The sequence below is a fragment of the Hippichthys cyanospilos genome, chromosome 18, assembly GCF_059441005.1.
Source record: "Hippichthys cyanospilos isolate Australia breed blue-spotted pipefish chromosome 18, RoL_Hcya_1.0, whole genome shotgun sequence".
Taxonomy (NCBI): Eukaryota; Metazoa; Chordata; class Actinopteri; order Syngnathiformes; family Syngnathidae; genus Hippichthys; species Hippichthys cyanospilos.
Genome location: NC_142386.1, coordinates 2,696,311 through 2,714,261, shown reverse-complemented (window position 1 = coordinate 2,714,261; position 17,951 = coordinate 2,696,311). Strand labels below are relative to the sequence as shown.

General features: G+C 41.6%; 1 protein-coding gene across 1 annotated transcript; it reads left to right on the top strand.

Moving 5' to 3' along the window:
• Positions 1-190: 190 nt before the first annotated feature.
• grk6 (G protein-coupled receptor kinase 6) lies at positions 191-16,509 on the top strand. Its single transcript, XM_088441022.1, has 16 exons — positions 191-465; positions 5,544-5,639; positions 8,474-8,586; positions 9,327-9,404; positions 9,772-9,872; positions 9,954-10,046; positions 10,864-10,927; positions 12,643-12,783; positions 13,584-13,774; positions 13,861-13,898; positions 14,057-14,146; positions 14,226-14,434; positions 14,591-14,728; positions 15,281-15,418; positions 15,514-15,648; positions 15,969-16,509. The coding sequence occupies exons 1-16, from the start codon at positions 414-416 to the stop codon at positions 16,017-16,019; spliced, it is 1,728 nt and encodes a 575-aa protein (XP_088297148.1). The 5' UTR covers positions 191-413; the 3' UTR covers positions 16,020-16,509.
• The last annotated feature ends 1,442 nt before the right edge of the window (positions 16,510-17,951 follow it).

The following is a 17,951-nucleotide window of genomic DNA, read 5'->3' as shown; positions in this document are numbered from 1 at the left end:
ATATATGTAGTGATATGACGGTAATTGGAGTGAGAAAGAGGACGTAGGAGACAATTGATTCGCTTTGGCGACCCCTGAAGGGAAAAGCCGTCAGAAAAATAAGATTTCTATATTATTTTATTTTATTTTCAGGGGGCGAGCGAAGTCCTAAAGCAACCTTGCGATTAACTTTTATTTTGAAACGCACGAAAGTGGGAGGAGGTGGGCGCACAAGTGCGGATGTCAGCGGACAGGACCGAGGTGGGAAAGCAGCGACTGAGGGCACAATCTTCGCCCTCGGGTCGGCCGATGAGGGGACGTGGTAGACGGTTTGCGTTCTAAGGAAGCTCGAATCCGTCCAGAAGTGGTTGGTGGTTGGGCGTTGCGGAGCTCGACCCCTGCGTCGCGGCTGCCAAATTCAACACGGAGCCAACATGGAGCTGGAGAATATCGTGGCCAACACGGTGCTCCTGAAAGCACGGGAAGGTGAGGATGGAGATGGTCCATTGACAGCTCCGATCGTCAGTATGGGGGGTATAGTGTGTAAAGAACCAAGCTTGGGCAGTGATTCCGTGTCCAACTCGTTTATTGGACTTGTAATTCTTCTTTTTACGAGCAGAAGTCCGTTGGAATACGGAGTCGTTTAAATGTTGCCCTTGTCTCCCTAACAAATACGCCTACTCTAAACAGCCACAATTTACTGTCTGATAATTTAATACGTAGTGAGTATTTCGGCATATAAATCTAGTGTTGCCCAAGCTTCTGATCATTATTAAAGCGCATGTTCTCCAATTGTTTATAAGATTGCTCTGGGACACAACTCCGTTTAAAAAACGACCAATTTCAAGTTTGATGTCTCCTTCTTAACATATACGGCTCTTACACATTAAATGTAAGTAACAGCCATACTATTTACTACCTAGTTATTGATGCGGCTTAAAAATATAGTTATAAAGTCCACATCACTGTGTGTTCTTTGCGTAATCCCATCAATATCATTGCTGAAGAGCGGAATTGTATTTGAAAACAGCAATTTTAAGTTTCTTGTCACCCTCCTGTCACCAGTATAACCCAACTCCTATATTATCTTAAATAGGAGACCTGTTATTTGCCCAGAAGGATGACACACCCAGTTATTGATTTCATATACAATTATAGTGTCGTTTGAATTGATCTGTTATAAAGCCGTTGAGTGTAGGATCTGACTATTGAGAGTCTGGTGATTGATTTGGCAGAGAAATACAGTTATTGAATGACTTATTAGTAAGCTAATCTCTTCCAACTGTCAGTAAAAGCGCTCCTGTGCAGAGCTCAACTCGAAAACGAAGCAATTTGGAGTTTCCTCTCACGCATCCGCTACACAACAAATTTATAGTGTGCACAAGCTGACCATTTAGCATTTCTTTATTGATTCGGCAAAGAAATGTGGTGTTTCCTGGAACGGCCCGGGTTGCCTTTGAAACAGTGTCGCGAGTTATCGCGTTTCTCCTGGTTGATGTTGCAGCATCGTACCGTTGCTTTGCGAAACAGGATGTTGAGAGTGAGCAAATTGTACTTTGTGGGTAGACGCGCAATGTCACACTTCATTCTTTTGTGTCACGCCGACGCCATGATTTTGAAAGGAAAGCTGTTTGAGAATTTATTCAAAATCCTTCATTTCCAAACCTAACAGGCAACTCAGTGCATTCATAGAATGTTTCACCCCCCCCCAAAAAAAAATTAGCTTGCTTTTATGATTTCAATTATTTCTTTATTTCTTAAAGGTTTTTCTCCCAAGCAATAAATTGACATTTATCAATAAACAATGTTAGTAAAGAGGGTTAGTGAGCACTAGACGAGTTTGAATCCATAACACGGGAGTAATGCTTTACAAAAGTAACGTAATTTACTGTAATGGATTACTTTTTGCAAAAAATAGTAAAATTTTAGAGTAACACAATGGGCATTACTATGCATTTATAACCACTAAGGGAAATTTTGACTCAACTCAAACTTTTTGCTGTTTTTGATGTGGAAAAAAAAAAAAAGCATAGAAAAAAAAAAAACACATTGGGGGGGGGGCGAAAGGTTCACCCTACAGATGGCAAATGTATCCATGTCAGGCTCATTTACTGCCATTCAAATGTGGAAATATTGTCAATTTTGGAAATATTGCACACCCAATGTTTTATTATGCATTCCCCCGATTTTTGCATGAATCATTTCAACGACAACTCGCAGACGGGGTGCAATAGATTTTTTTGTGTGGACGCCCCAAAATCACCAGGTGGCGCTAGCAGCCAACTTATGCGAGCTTTTCAATGACTTCGATGATTGGCTAAGCCTGGACTCCCATAATGCAAAAGCCTTCAAAAGTCATATTCTAATAATGACATAAATATTCCTATTTCAAGTTCATAAATACTGTATATAAACATACAGCGGTTACTTTTGCTATTATCACATTTTTAAAAAGTTTCGAACATAAAGGGGGTTTATCCCCCCCCCAAAAAAAAAAAGCAGAGATGAGTGCTAAAATACAAAAAAAAAAATTTAGCATCTTGTAATGTCATTAAACGTTTACGATATAATACAGATTAAATGATTTGTACTGTGTTTAGGCTAAAGGCAACCTTGTATAGTGAGATTAATGAGATATGTTTAGAATGGCAAATCCTTATTTCCAATTATGTTGGCAAGAGTAAAATAAAAGTAATGTAATGGTAGTGTAATTTACTACTTTACATTTCAAATACAGTAACAATGTAATGTAACAAATTACTTGAAATGACAATAATAAGTCATAAATAATGTATTACAGCTTTGAAGTAACTTACCCAACACTGCATACCACCAATCAAACAGACCATGAAGGTCATGTGATGGCACACACTTTTTTGAAGGTAGATCTGTGTTTATCTTGCAGATTACACAAAACAAGAATTTTATCATATAGTGTCATCACCTAAATACAGTATACCCACATTTCCTCTTCAAGAACTCAACAATACTAGTGCCTATGTTACATTTTTTTTACTGTGTTGTGTTTCAATTGCAGTCTAACTGCAGAACCGCAGACATGGTGTTAACTTTACGTGTAAGTACAAAAACAGAAAGAAGAATTAGTATGAGTGCAAACAGAAGTAGACCAGCGCCTGACGAATGATGGACCAGGAAAAAAAAAAAAAAGTCAAATTTCGCCCTCTAGTGGTAGCAGAAGGTTGGGACTGATGATTACAATTTTGTCTGGCTTGAAAAAAATGATGGACCGATGATGACGGAAAGGGGGTGTGGCTCCGACGGATGCCAGATCAGCAAAAAAATGTAAATTCCCCGCATCTGTAAATTAGTGTTCACCCGCTGACAATAAAAAAGCCGCGTAGCAGAACATATCTAAGATATCGCAGATGACTGTTGAAAACCAAAAGAAGACTCCTCGACTAGGACAAACAATCCCTGGTGTAAGCTGAGCCGCATTTGTGCACTGTAAATATGTAAATGGCCAAGAGCCAACATTAGTCGGAGTAAGATGCTTCCTATTAGCGGCGCAGGCGCCGTTCCGACGAGTTCAATCAACTTCGGCAACAAAAGATTGCATTATGCTGCTTTTTTGGTTTTGTTTTTCCTTTGAGCAGAGTCCCTGAGGAGATTTCTGCGGACGCTTGTTCATTTTCTGATGTCCAGTGTCTCCTGAATCCTGTTGTGTTTTGGTCCCATGGAAAAGAATGTTAACATAAATTATTTGTTGTTATTTGTTAAACACAAATATATAAGCCGCCCCACCCAATATGGGGGTAGAAAATGAGAAAAAACAACTGGACTTGTTCACTGAGAAATAAGTTAAAATAAAGAATAAAAAACTGGCCTCGGTCCAAGGAGATCTGCATAGTCTTGTTTAGCTCGTAGGACTGACACCGGCTGAGCCTAATTTGCCGAATAAATCACTGATTTCCAGCCCCAAAAGCAGCAATTTGGTGCGTCGAGCTAGGCGCTGATTGTCAGTCAAATTTACGAGGCGACATGTTGTTAAAAGCCTGCCAAACAAAACAGGAAGCGCCTCCTCCACTCTAGCTGTTTTGGGCCCGTCACAGGATACCGTGACACGCTTTCAAGTGACTTGCCGTTCACTAGTTCATCCTCGGTCGGTCTTCGTTGGATATTTTTGCTCGATATTCTTCCCACGCTGTTTTTCATCTTGATGAAAGCAACAACCTCTCTTTTGTGTGCGACTGTATGGCCAACTTGTCTCTTTCATGTGGCAGGCATCTTGTTTGCATTGAGAGGACAGTGCTCTCTGTTATGTACATCTTCAATCCCTCAGGCACAAATAGCATCCTTGGATTTCATGTGCTAAAACCACTGTGAGGCAAAGAGTTCAACCACTATATCGCAGTTAGCGCCTACGCTAGCTCTCGGATTCTGTCCAGTGATCCATTTTTTAAAGTATTGATCAAATTTAGAGTGCAGTACCATGTTTTGCCACAGCATGCTGGGCAGCACTGAGCTCTACCGGAAGATTTGCAGCGTTATTAAAACGAGGCAGAGAAGGTCCCCAATCAGTAGTAGTTGTTCATGCGTAGCAGAGTGAATACATTAGCCTGTTGACATTTAGCACAGATTTTTTTTCATGTGCTAAAACCACTGTGAGGCAAAGAGTTCAACCACGATATCGCAGTTAGCGCCTACGCTAGCTCTCGGATTCTGTCCAGTGATCCATTTTTTAAAGTATTGATCAAATTTAGAGTGCAGTACCATGTTTTGCCACAGCATGCTGGGCAGCACAGAGCTCTAACAGAAGATTTGCAGCGTTATTAAAACGAGGCAGAGAAGGTCCCCAATTAGTCGTAGTTGTTCATGCGTAGCAGAGTGAATACATTAGCCTGTTAGCATTTAGCACAGTTTTTCCATACCGTGATTCTTGTGAATGAGTCAAAGCGCATGTTTGACATCAGAAAAGCTCACAGAAAATTGCGCACTAAGTATATAGTCTGAAATTTGTCTCCATTCTCAAATGTGAAATTTGAGTTTATTTTGCTGAATGCACAGCGCAAGATGGATACGTTGGATTTCACACTAAAAGGCACACCTTCAATAAATGGCCTATTTCAAAAGTGCTTTCATATATTAAGGCGAATCGCATTATAAGGCGCATAGAATAGAAGCTACAGTCGTGGCTGGGGTTGCGTTATGCATCCACTAGATGGAGCTGCGCTAAAGGGACCGGCAACATAAAAAATAAGATAAGTTTGTCAAACTTTATTGCACAATCACAAATTAAGAATAAAGCTGATCAATGGAAGAATGGGAAAAAAAAACCCTCCTTATGTTTACAATGGATTTATCAATAAAATGTACCATATTTTCAGCACTATAAGACTTTAAAACTATAAGACCGCTTTTGGGTAAATTGAAGGCTTTTGGGTGTGCCTCATAGTGCGGAAAATACGGTAATCACTAGTGAAAGCGTAGATAATAAGTGCTTGTTTTTTTGTTTTTTAATCATTGCGCGCAAGCGCTCATAACAACTACATTATCGGCAGCATTTGAGATGATTAATTCATATCGTCTTGCGTTATTGTTTGCAGGAGGCGGTGGAAACCGGAAAGGAAAGAGCAAGAAGTGGAAGCAGATGCTGCAGTTCCCACATATAAGTTTGTGCGAAGAGCTGCGGCAGTCCACTGGTACGTTTTTTGTCACATGACGTATACTGGAAAATCACAATGGCAATATTCATACATTTCCTCATTGACATATGGAACGGACTCAACTCTTTGATATTTCCTTTTAATTTGGCGTTTTAGAATTTTATTCCGGTGCCCTTGTTTTTTTAATTTTTAATTAAAGATAAGTTTCCCTGAAGCGATCATGAAAAATGAAAGTATCTTTGTGGTTGCTTTTTTTTTATGCCACTGATGATAGAACGTAATTATTCAAGTACTGTACACAAATTTGATCATTTTCAAAAAAACTGGATATTGCTGTTGAATTGTTGAGCAATAATCAAAAACACAGATGAATCATGCAATGAAAGATGCCAGTCAAAAGTTTGGAAACGGCAAACTAGTACCCCTTAACCACAGCAAAGCTTTTAGCTTTAAAAAGATACATAAATAAATAAAAACACTTAAACTATGCCATCACTGTCTGATTTATGAATCTTTAGAACCTTTGAAACTTCATTTGTATTAATCCAAAAAAAAATAAACAACCTAAAGTGTCCTCGTTTGGATCATAGAAGAAATATGTTGTCAAAATGAAATAATTATTAATAATTTTCCACAAAAAATAATCAACATAAAGACCTGCTGTCAAAAATAAATGATTATAAACAAATATTTCTCCACAGAAAAATATCAAACACAAAGTGTCCCGTTTTGGAATTACAGAAGAGATCTGTTCAAAAAAAAAAAAAACATGAATATTTAAGAATAAAGATGATTTGTGGAAAGTAGCATCTGAAGAATGGGGGAAAAAAATATCTCAATTACCTTCAAATATTGCTTGGATTAATTAAGACGAATCAAGAGTTTGAAAGAATAATTAGAACTCAATTAAATATTGAACTTATATTTTGAATCAAATTGCTACCAAAAACCCTCAATGATATTTTTTGTTGATTTAAAAACCGTTTCTGGATTTATTTGATAAAAGTATACTTTCTTTTAGAAAAAAACAATGTTTTTTATGACTTGTCCCCATACAAACTGTATATCAAAATTCCAAACTGTGTGTTACAAAAATTTTACTTGCTAAAAATACATTTATAACTGAAACGCAAAGATTTTACATGGCTTTTTTTTTGTCCCCCAAAACTGGTGAAAACTGGTGATTTATGCACTGTATAAGGCGCACTGTCATCTTATGAAAAATTGGAGGCTTTCCGGTGCTCCTCATAGTACGTAAAATACGGTCATTTGTCTCTTTGAAACAGCAAGGTGTCAGTTTGCTGCGGAACAAACATGGCCGACTCTGCTCAAGGCTGCCATGCAAATGGCCTTTCAATTTGAATGAGTCAAATGGCCACCCCATGACTCGCGAGGCAAAGGCAGGAAGGAAGTACTTTGAGAGCACAAGAACTCTTGCCGCGTAGAATCCGAACCCCCCCCCCCGCCCGCACACCCAAAATCCCCAACGTGCGTGTCGAGGTACTCGTCGGTGTGTCTGTTATTACGAAAGCCGTAGATTACACACGCTTGAGAAAGACACGGGCAGGAAACCGTCTACTTCCTTGTTTGGCTGCTGCTGTTTTTTTTTGTTTTTTTAAGATCAAATGACATCACGAAAATTGCACAACTTCAGTCGGGTTTAAACTCAGGAGGAAGACAAAGGGGGATCAAATATTTAATAGCAATACTGAAAAACAAACCGCTTGTTTTTTTACCCTTTCACTTTTTAACCCTTTTCGCTTTTGAAAAAAATGGCAGCGGGTAGCGGAATGGTAGCAATAAGATGAAATTGAATCCCAGCGGTTGGTGACACACCCACCTACACATTTTCGTGGATACTAGCAACTTTTCCATTGCTGGGCCCACTGTCAACAAGCTAGGTTGCGTTGTGAATTAGCCATCGAGTAATGCGGGAATATATTGATAATATGTGCTATATATGTGTGTTACTATAGATTACGCTGATTACTATGTGTCGTAGGCGTTTGGTGATCATTTTTACTTCTCTGGCATGTTTATGATTATTATTATTACCGTATTTTCCGCACTATAAGGCGCACCGCATTATAAGGCGCACCCTCAACTAATGACATATTTTAAAACTTTTTCCATATATAAGGCGCACCGGGTTATAAGACGCACCCTCAATTAATGACATAATTTTTCAATCACAATATAGTAATACTCAAAGTAATAACAATAATAACTCAGATATCAACTCTCAATAGCATAATAACTCAATGTCAATATGACCAAGCTTGTTCAACTGTAAACACACAAAAGAAACAGGTAAAGTTTACTTTATCGGTTCATTCCCCATCTACGAATCTCAATCTCAATACTGATCCATATATAAGGCGCATCTGATTATAAGGCGCACCATCAGCTTTAAAAAAGGCTTTTGGGTGCGCCTTATAGTGCGGAAAATACGGTACTCTAAAATACCAATTGGACAAAAAATCCCAAAGTCTGTAAGAATCTTTGGAAGTGGAAATTTTGAAAACTAATTTCGGACTTATGAACAAGTCATAAATGCCGTAAGTTTGATTTTTTTCACAGGGGAAAAAAAACGGTACTGAAAGGGTTAAAATGTTTACTTTGGATGACAAACTGCTACAGTCCATACGCCAGTTGCAATACAAGACGGCCTCCATCACAGAATGCGATAGCGATGCACGTGATGTTTGACATGTATGCACTTAGTGACAAAAGGCAGAATTTATTCGATAATCGCTCGGTGTTTTCCGGAAATGTTTCCCATGGTGCAATTTGCCAAACGTTTTCTTGCAATCTTCCCCAAGAATTGAAACGGTGACCTGGCGCTTCTTTTTTTGTTAATCGCCCAACAGAAAAAGACTACAACAGCCTGTGCGATCGGCAGCCCATCGGACGCTTGCTTTTCCGTCAGTTTTGCGACACCCGACCCGAGTTGAGACGCTGCGTCAAGTTTCTGGATGCTGTGGTAAGACTCCACAACATCATGTCGAATCATCGGGTATTTGGATCAAAATTGTTGGTTGTTTTTTCTGGACCTTTGCTATAAACAATTCGGAATACAGAAAGCAATGAAAAGACTTTTTTAAATGATGTTTTAAAAATGAATTCATTTAAAAGCACGCAGCAGCAGCAGATTATTTTATTCTCGAGACTTCACCTAACAACGACAACACAAACCCAAAAGCATGTAACACACAGTATCTTTACAATGCATTTATCTATATGTGCTAGCCGCATTTTACGCATTATAAGGCGCACTATAATTCAATAAATGTGCCATTCAAAAATTTACACAATTTTCCGCCGAGACATTTCGTAAGCTGAATTTTTCGTAACGAGAAAATGGTACGTAATATCTGTATAGCATGTACGGCAACACTGCCATCCGGTGGTCACAGTTATCACTACAGTTCTCAATTGGCTTAATATTCGGTAAACTCTTGTCAAGGTGTTAGCTACCCTCCACAAAAAAAAGTTTTTTTATAATTTCTTCTGCTGGCCTTATTTCCTTCATTTTCTTTTAATGACATTTCTAAATTATCCTTAATCATTAAGTGTTGCATACTGTATAAAAGATGAATATACAAAATGAACAAAAATAATACCCTACATCCAAATATGTAGTTTAAACTTACGAATATCAAGCGTCATGTTTTTTTTTTTTCGTCCTCCCATTAACATTATGTGAACGTGCAATGTCTGCAGGCGGAGTACCAGGTGGCCCCAGACGAGAAGAGGAAGGAATGCGGTCAAGAACTCATCGAAGTCTTCTTCAATCCCAAGGTCCGCCTTCAAAATCATCTTAAAAGTTTTGCTTCTCTCATCGGGATTCATCCACGTGCTGGAACGGTTCGCCATAGAATTTGCATCAGCGTTTGCGCCGCTGCTGGAAGAAATTCCGTGACAATACAAATGTTCCTGTTTTTGAACTAACCAGCTTGTTTTACAAAAAAACTCTTTCATAACCGAAGCCCTCGCCGCTTGCTCTTTATGCTCGCTGGAGCTAAATGTCACATTATACGACTCCATTCGTGAAGACCAAATTAAAAAAAACTCAGAAGCACGATTGTTCGGTTGTCGTCCGAGAAGAAAAAAATTGGACCCTCAAATAATGAATGCTTTTGGGTGTTTGCTTGAATATTGACTTCAGTCGGAGGACCACGTGCCGGAGGTGGATGAGAACATCGTGGCCCGCTGTACTCAGCGTCTGCAACAGGACGCCTGCAAGGAGCTCTTCAAGGACTCAACCAAGTATGAGCGCAACTGGGACAACTACTGAGATTTTATACACACACATATATAAAATCTCTAATAAAAGCTGTCTTCCTCCAGATTGATCCACGACTTCCTGAGCATGGCACCTTTCGCCGACTACCTGGACAGCATGTACTTCAACAGGTTCCTCCAGTGGAAGTGGCTGGAGAGGTAGTGATGTCATATTTAATGTTCTTGCAGAAGTCATCACGAAACTAAAAGTGACTCCGCTTGTAGCCTGCAGTAAGTCGCACGGTTGCGTTGCTCGTTTTAGCTGCGGGCTAATGCCACTTGGGTTGACAAGTCATTGTTTGAGATGGATGTCAAAAAGACGTATCCGTGTTTAACAATTTGTATGAGTACGACTGTGTTGTTGGAATTGTTTTCATACGAACACAACTCGATATTGTGGCCAGTTCAAGAATTGAAAACCTGGACACGTTTTCACGTTTTTGCATGAATCTCTTTTTTGGATTCGAGGTGAATATGCAAATTGAGACGACGTCACGCCAATCGCGCCACGCACAAGTAAAGCAGGAAAAAAATGGCCGAACTGAACGCCAAACTGAAGCTTTCAATAGCTCATCGGGCTTTAATCTTAAGGATAATGCATGCACATTTTTAGTGATGCTCAAATGAAGCTTTTGCAGTCCAATTGTGGCTATTTAGGGCTAATTTATCAGAAAATGGTGTCATTTTAGGAAGCTTCTGCGACAGTTAGTGACCTCTGCTGGCTAAAGCAAGCACTGCAGTTGATATGGAAAAACACTTCCCTTTGAATAATGCACCCACGAACGCTGATGTGGAATCCCATTACGAAAGAAAGATTGATTAACTACAAATAAAGATGTTTATTTATTGTTTACTTATTGTTGTGGTTTTGACGGACCGATTTAAAATGTATATGAATGATTTTCAAACAATATACATACTGTTTAGCAGACAGTGTGACTTGATCCGCGTTTGTTTGTTTGTGTATGTTTTCCAGGCAACCAGTGACAAAGAATACATTCAGGCAGTACAGAGTTTTGGGGAAAGGCGGTTTTGGAGAGGTAAGTCATTTGCCCCACTGGCTAAAACGACAACAAACTTTAAAATCTATACATGCAGTGTCATACTAGTTTCAAATTCAATTGTATAAATATCACATTATAATGTTGAAGCAATATCCTCATATACAAAAACAAATGAAGGCATTGATTAAACTAAAATGAAAAATCAAATGGATTGTTTTGAAGTTTCAATTGTATAATCAGAACTACAAAAGGATCATTGAGAAACTTAAAAGTCAACCATTTTTGGACAATAGTATGTTCTATGCTGCCCCACGAGTCAAAACGCGGCGTTCTGATAAATATTGCCGAATATGAATGAAGCAGCAAAATCCAGCCGTTTTGATCCACCTGATGGGGCGGCCATTTTGCCATTTGCTCTCCACCGAGAATGACGTCACACTCGCTCCAATTATAATGCCTTGGAATGTAGTCTGCGGCTCAGGGAAGTGAAACAGCATAAGAATTTCACATACATATGACAATAAATCTCCTAAATCTCGTGTTTACATCGATCAAAAGTCTCCATTCATCCACCAGCTTGCACTTTGCAAAAGTGGACCCGAAAAATGGCGCCGTACGCTTTAGCATATGTGGCAGGCATCGCTCTTGCCTTTGAGCGTGTTTGACCTTTCAATGGGTTATCTGTTTGTGGTGTCTTTTATGGAGGAGCGCAGGGTCATGAGAAAAAGCTACAATGAACATATTATTGCGCGTTTCCGCCAAAAAGCCCATCTTCTTAGCTCGTGGCCGGCTATTTATAAGCGCGCAATAAACTCACTTTGCTGACATGTGCGCGCACATTCTATAAAAAGAAGCGTATGTGCCCTCATTAGGAAAAGTTGCGTGGCCTTTGTTGAGAGGTGAGGTATATAGGAGACTGGTAAGAGGCATTCGCGACGCACGGATGATTTTTGGAGAGAGAAGTGGGACACAGCTAAATTTTGGCAAGAGAAGTGGAATGCACTCTCGATTGCAATCCAAAGGTCACACATGACTTGCTGAGAAAAGTGGAGTACATCCTGGGCTTAATCACATGTAGCATGACTGATTTTTGGAGAGAGAAGTGGGATACATTCAAATGGCCGAATCAATTGCTGGGCACAGCTGAATTTTGAAGAAAGAAGAAGCGTGCATTTTGAATTGGAACCCACAGAATGTCAGGTAACAGTGACTCTTGGTGAGAGAAATGGGGTACACCCTAAACTGTCCCAAGTCAGTCACATGCACAACTGACATTTCATCTGAGAAGTGGGTTACACTCTGGGCTGGTCCATTTTTGGCGAGAGAAGTGGGTTACAGCCAACTGGATGAATCAATTGCGAGGCACAGCTGAATTTCGGTGAAAGAAAAGGGGGACATTTTGAATCGGCACCCACAAAATGTCTGGTCGTTGACTCTTGGTGCAAGAAGTGGACTACACCCTAGCTCAAGTCAATCACATGATGCACAACTGACTTTTCGCAATAGAAGTGGGGTACACTCTGAACCGGCATCCGGTGAATTGCAGCGAGAGAAGCGGGGGACTCATTTTCGGGTCTTTGCGAGAGAAGTGAGGTACACGCTGACCTGGAATCCTGTCAACTGACAGAGCACATCTGAATTATGGCGAGAGAAGTGGGGTACATTCTGGATCGGCATCCACTAAATGTCAGGTCACAAATGACTCTAAATTGAGAAAAGCGGGGCTGAATTTTGTGGCGCCACTTTTGCAGGTGTGCGCGTGTCAGGTACGGGCCACGGGAAAGATGTACGCCTGCAAGAAACTGGAGAAGAAGCGGATCAAGAAGCGCAAAGGCGAGTCCATGGCGCTCAACGAGAAGCAGATCTTGGAGAAGGTCAACAGCCGATTTGTGGTGAGCCCGATCTGCGAAAATTCCCATGGTTTGTGTGTGTGAGCCCGCATGATTTTTTTTCCTTTTTTTTTGCTCTCACGCTGTTAACAAAGATGGTCTCATTGCAAGACCCGTCTGCTGAGATCAAAGAGTTCCTCAGTTCCCTCAAATGCAGTACCTCCATGCAAAAACTCAAAGCGTTCCCTCTCTGAAAATATACATTTACACTTTATTTTGAACATTTTCATAGGATGTAATGTAGCTCGTTTTTGGACTTTTAATTAATAGTTTAATTTTCAAATTAAGAGCAAATCAAATGGAACATGAAGATAATCATTGCTAAATCGTTACTGTACATTACGGGGTGAAACCCTAATCCTTATGGAATGCCTGTCACAAATGTCTGTCAGAAAAATGGCGATGCCATATTTTTCATAAACTCATTCAGCCCCACTTGGAACTTCCATTGATGTGAAATAGCACCAAGTAGCATTAGCGACAACTTGCCGAGCAGTGGCAAAAAACGTCAATGGCGCTGGACGCAGTAAGGAGTTAAAAGAATAGTCCAGGTGTACCTCAGGGATGCGTGCTAGAGCCATCAAAGCAGTCATTGAGTTGGATACAAATAGCATTTGTTTCAACATGCCGCTAAGAAATTCCGCTTACATGCTCACGAGGAAGAAAAGGAAACAGAAGGTTACGCTGTGCCATTTCAAACTTTGGAAAGTGGGTTTTGGAGTTTTTCCTGAATCGTTACTTTGTGAGCAAATCGTTGGCTCCCCCCGCCGATGGAAATCTGTCTTGATTTTATCCCTTCCCAGGTGAGTCTAGCATACGCCTACGAGACCAAGGACACCCTGTGTTTGGTTCTGACCCTGATGAACGGGGGCGACCTCAAGTTCCACATCTACCACATGGGCGAGGCGGGCTTCGACGAGAAGAGGGCCGTCTTCTACTCGGCCGAGATCTGCTGCGGCCTAGAGGATCTGCACAGGGAGCACATCGTATACAGGTGGGGCCGAAAACTAACCCCGCCCTCGGCCGGCCTCTTTCTGCGGGGGGCGGGGCTTATACTCCGCTTGCGTTTCTGCCACACAGGGACCTGAAACCTGAAAACATCCTGCTGGACGATCACGGTAAGTCGGACAACTCGGAGGCTCCTTGTTTCCCGATTGTGAATGATTTGACCTTTCGCTGACCTTTCGAGGCGCCCTCCTGCTTTCGGTGTCTTCCTTGATTGATATTTGATCAAGAAATGAGGGATTCACCATCATCTAAGGCTTCTATTTTTTAGGACACATCAGAATATCGGACCTGGGTTTGGCCGTGCACGTACCCGAGGGCCAGACCATCCGGGGGCGGGTGGGAACGGTCGGATACATGGGTAAGGAGAAGGCGGCGGCCGGCGTGGAGTCCGGGAAGGTCAACTCAGGCTCTTTCTCGCCCCCCCCCACCCCCCGCAGCTCCGGAAGTGGTGACCAACGAGTGCTACACCTTCAGCCCCGACTGGTGGGCTCTGGGCTGCCTGCTGTACGAGATGATCGAGGGCCAGTCGCCCTTCCAGCAGAGGAAGAAGAAGATCAAGCGGGAGGAAGTGGAGCGGCTGGTTAAGGAGGTGCAGGAAGAATACTCGGCAAAGTTCTCCGAGGAGGCCAAGTCCTTGTGTAAAGCGGTGAGTGGGCGGCTGGCTCCTCCCCCTCCATCTTTCTTAATGTCGCTTCCAGTGGAGGAAAAAACAAAAAGGCGCAATCTCAACTGGACTGTTGCCATCTGTCTACTCTGATTGATTCCGGAACGGAATAACGTGTTCTTTTTTTGTGTTTTCCAGCTGCTGGCTAAAGAACCCAAAGGCAGACTGGGCTGCCAGGGAGGCGGGGCCTCAGAGGTCAAAGCGCATTCCATCTTCCACTCCATCAATTTCAAAAGGCTGGAGGCGGGAATGTTGCCGGCGCCTTTCATTCCCGATGTGAGTCTTTCATAACTCGCTTGTTGTGTTTGGGTTTGCGTCAGTGGTCACAATGATTAATAATAATTCAAAGTTTATGAAATGCTCGTTGTTTAAGGATCAGAGTTTGCGGTATATTTGTGTCCTGGCACCTCGGGAGGCATTTTAACAGGATTTCTGCAGCGGCTAATCTAATGAAATGCTTTTTAATGCCCTGACAAGTGCCTTCGTGTTCCAATTAAGTTGCTCTTAATTTGAAAAGGAAAACACGCTTCCTCACCTCCATTGAAAATATTTTACACTGGTCCAATCTGCCGTTTACAAAAGGGGTACATGAAGATCTTAGCTATGGAATGCTAATGGATTGACAGAGCCAGTACTTTGTTTTCAAATTAAGAGCAAACTAATTGGAACACAAGCCAGTTTCTCGCTAGATTAAGTCCTTGTATTTCTTTAAATTTTGGCGGATTAGGGAGGTACTTAGCTGAAAAACTATATCGAATGGTGCACATTTTTGGAAAAACTGTTGAAATGTGCCAGTTCACCGTGCTGTATGTTTTGACCCGCTGGCAGCCACAGGCCATCTACTGTAAAGACGTGCTGGACATCGAGCAGTTCTCCACCGTCAAAGGCGTGGAACTGGAGCCCAAAGACGAGTCCTTCTACAGCAAAGTGTCCACGGGCAGCGTCTCCATTCCCTGGCAGAACGAGGTCTTGTTCTGCAAAACCCTCGCCAATCCAATTCCAACAAATGACTTGTAAACAAAACAAAAACGGAAAGGCTTTCGTTTGTCATTGCCCCGCAGATGATCGAGACGGAATGTTTCGCAGAGCTTAACGTTTTCTACCCGGACGGTACGGTTCCGCCGGACCTGGACTGGAGGGGACAGCCGTCTCCGCCCCCCAAACAGGGACTCTTGCAGCGGCTCTTTGGCAGACAGGTGGGAAACTTGACTCAGAAAAACTTGGACGGTTTTCAATTGGATCATTTTCCATTTGACTTTCGTTTTTTTGTGTTTAATTTGGCTAGTTTTAATCTGTTTCCAAATGCAGTCTTTTTCAATTAGTGGTCAAATGTTTTTTCTAATATTTTAGTTTATTTTTTGTTGAGAAAAAAGTACATTTTTTCCTTACTTTTTTTTTATATTATTATTTTTTTTTATTGTTAATAACCTTGATCCCAACTGCGAAATTTTCGATTGGATTACGGGACTACGCACGTCAAACTATTTGACTTGTTTTACTGTGTCGCCCTCTGCAGGAATGCTGCGGTAACTGCAGTGACAGTGACGAGGAGCCAACCAGGCTGTGACACGCACGCACGCGCACACACACACACAACATATTTGTTTACAACGTTTTGCACATTTCTATTTGAAAGATAGTCGCTCTCTAAACGTCCGAATGTATTTCCACCATAGCCATAATAATGAGGTGTTTTAATATTCAAAATACAAAAGCAACAACAACAAAAATTCCTGCCTGCTGGAAAAAAAAAGAAGAAAAAGAACAGAAAAGTGCCTTGCTCAAGGGTACTAGTGACAGTAATACTTAAAGTGGGCGAAGCTTTCCTCTATTTGTCCAGGGAATTAAACGAGTGACTTTTGACTGCTGTGACCAACATTTACTGCCAATTTTTTTTTTTGCCTTCACTGGAAGAACTCAAAGTGAAAATATTTTATGTATAAAATTTCCACCACCACCACCACCACCACGGAGAAACTGGTCTCCACTTGCTGTACTATATGATGGGATGCAAATGTACAGAATGTATATATTAAAAATAAAAAGGTCAACTCGTTTATCATGTGTAGTAGTACAGCTTGATTTACAAGGAGTACAAAAAGCGGACTGAAAAAAAAAATGTCTTTTCCACGTGACCCTCAGACTCTCCTTGGGAAATAGAAAAGCCTGCAGTAGTTGCTGTTCGTGCGGCAGCCACTAGAGGGCATCAGTGAGACAGCAGTGGACAGTCGTATGGTGGCAAATCACAGACAGTAAACTAAACTAATAAAAAAGGTCATCACAAACTAGAAACAAAAACACTTGACTCGAGAGAAGCACACAAGAAAAAACGGAGCTCACAAAAAGTAAGAAAAATGAAGCACACATAAAAGCACAAAAGAAAAAAAGAAGCGGGAAAGCGTCTTGCGTGTCTTTTCTTGCATGTTTGTTTTTTTTGTGCTTCGCTATTCTTGCGTTTGCTTTACTGTATGTGCTTTTATTATTATTTTTTTAATTATGCTAAGCTAAGCTAATTTAATTGCACCAGCGTCAGATTGGTCTCCCAAGATCCATTATCATCATATTGTTCTCCTCGGGCATGATTCATACTTGTGATTTTGTGATTATATGTTGACTGCGGTCGCTAGTTGCGTAGCCATCGCACTGTCAAGTCAGACCCCGTTGTAGATATTACTCACCTAAGTGAATTCTGCTTAGCTAGCTACATGAGAACATGCAAATTGTCAGACAGGAAGAACGATTGCTCGCGGTTTTGACGAGGCGAAACGCAACGACGGACACGCGGTGCGTTGAGAAGTGTCGCTTGCCGCGGAGGATCATTTTCAGTCGGGACGCACGGTCCCGCTGAGACTCATCACGGCGAAATGAAGGGCAATTACTCGGCGGGAGGCTCAAGTGTGCAAATGAAGCAAGAGGCTTTCAGGCCTCGGCGGGGTCCGCCGCCATTTTTGGAAGCAAACCCGCACGCCTTCTTGCTTATTTTGACGAATGCTATCTGCTTTACGTGGATGTGGATTGGAGACACTTTAGTTAGAGAAGGGTGGGGTGCAATTTCCAAACAGAACTTTGATGCTCTTATACCGCTGTTTTTCTCTACTTTATATCATTATTATTATTATTATATTTAGTGGATTATGGTTTTGAAGAGGGAGGACGCTTGATGTGTTTACAATGCTCCACAAGGAAACGTGTTGGTGTCATCGCCATCATCGTCCTCCTCCTCCCTTTCATCCTCTACCGTCGTTGCCACGGCAACTCAAATTAACGGCGGCATCTCGATAAAAGCGCAACGCGACACGTAGACGCGCACGTACGAGTACTAGGCTCCTGTTTTGATATCACTCTCTTCCAACACCCCCGACAAAATGGCGGATGGCGTTGGGGGAAATCGGGAGGATTCAGAAATGCCCGTCGGACACACAAGCACTACTTTTAGTCAAATGCAGGTGGGCCAGGGATAGAGCTTGGTGGTGCGCCACATACAAAACTTGAATCGTTG

What these genes read in the sequence shown, in the direction of transcription:
- grk6 (XM_088441022.1), top strand. Translation starts at nt 414, where the DNA reads ATGGAGCTGGAGAATATCGTGGCCAACACGGTGCTCCTGAAAGCACGG. An exon ending in CTCTTCAAGGACTCAACCAA is followed by an intron (nt 9,873 to 9,953) that starts GTATGAGCGCAA and finishes GTCTTCCTCCAG; the next exon opens with ATTGATCCACGACTTCCTGA. An exon ending in CAGTGGAAGTGGCTGGAGAG is followed by an intron (nt 10,047 to 10,863) that starts GTAGTGATGTCA and finishes TATGTTTTCCAG; the next exon opens with GCAACCAGTGACAAAGAATA.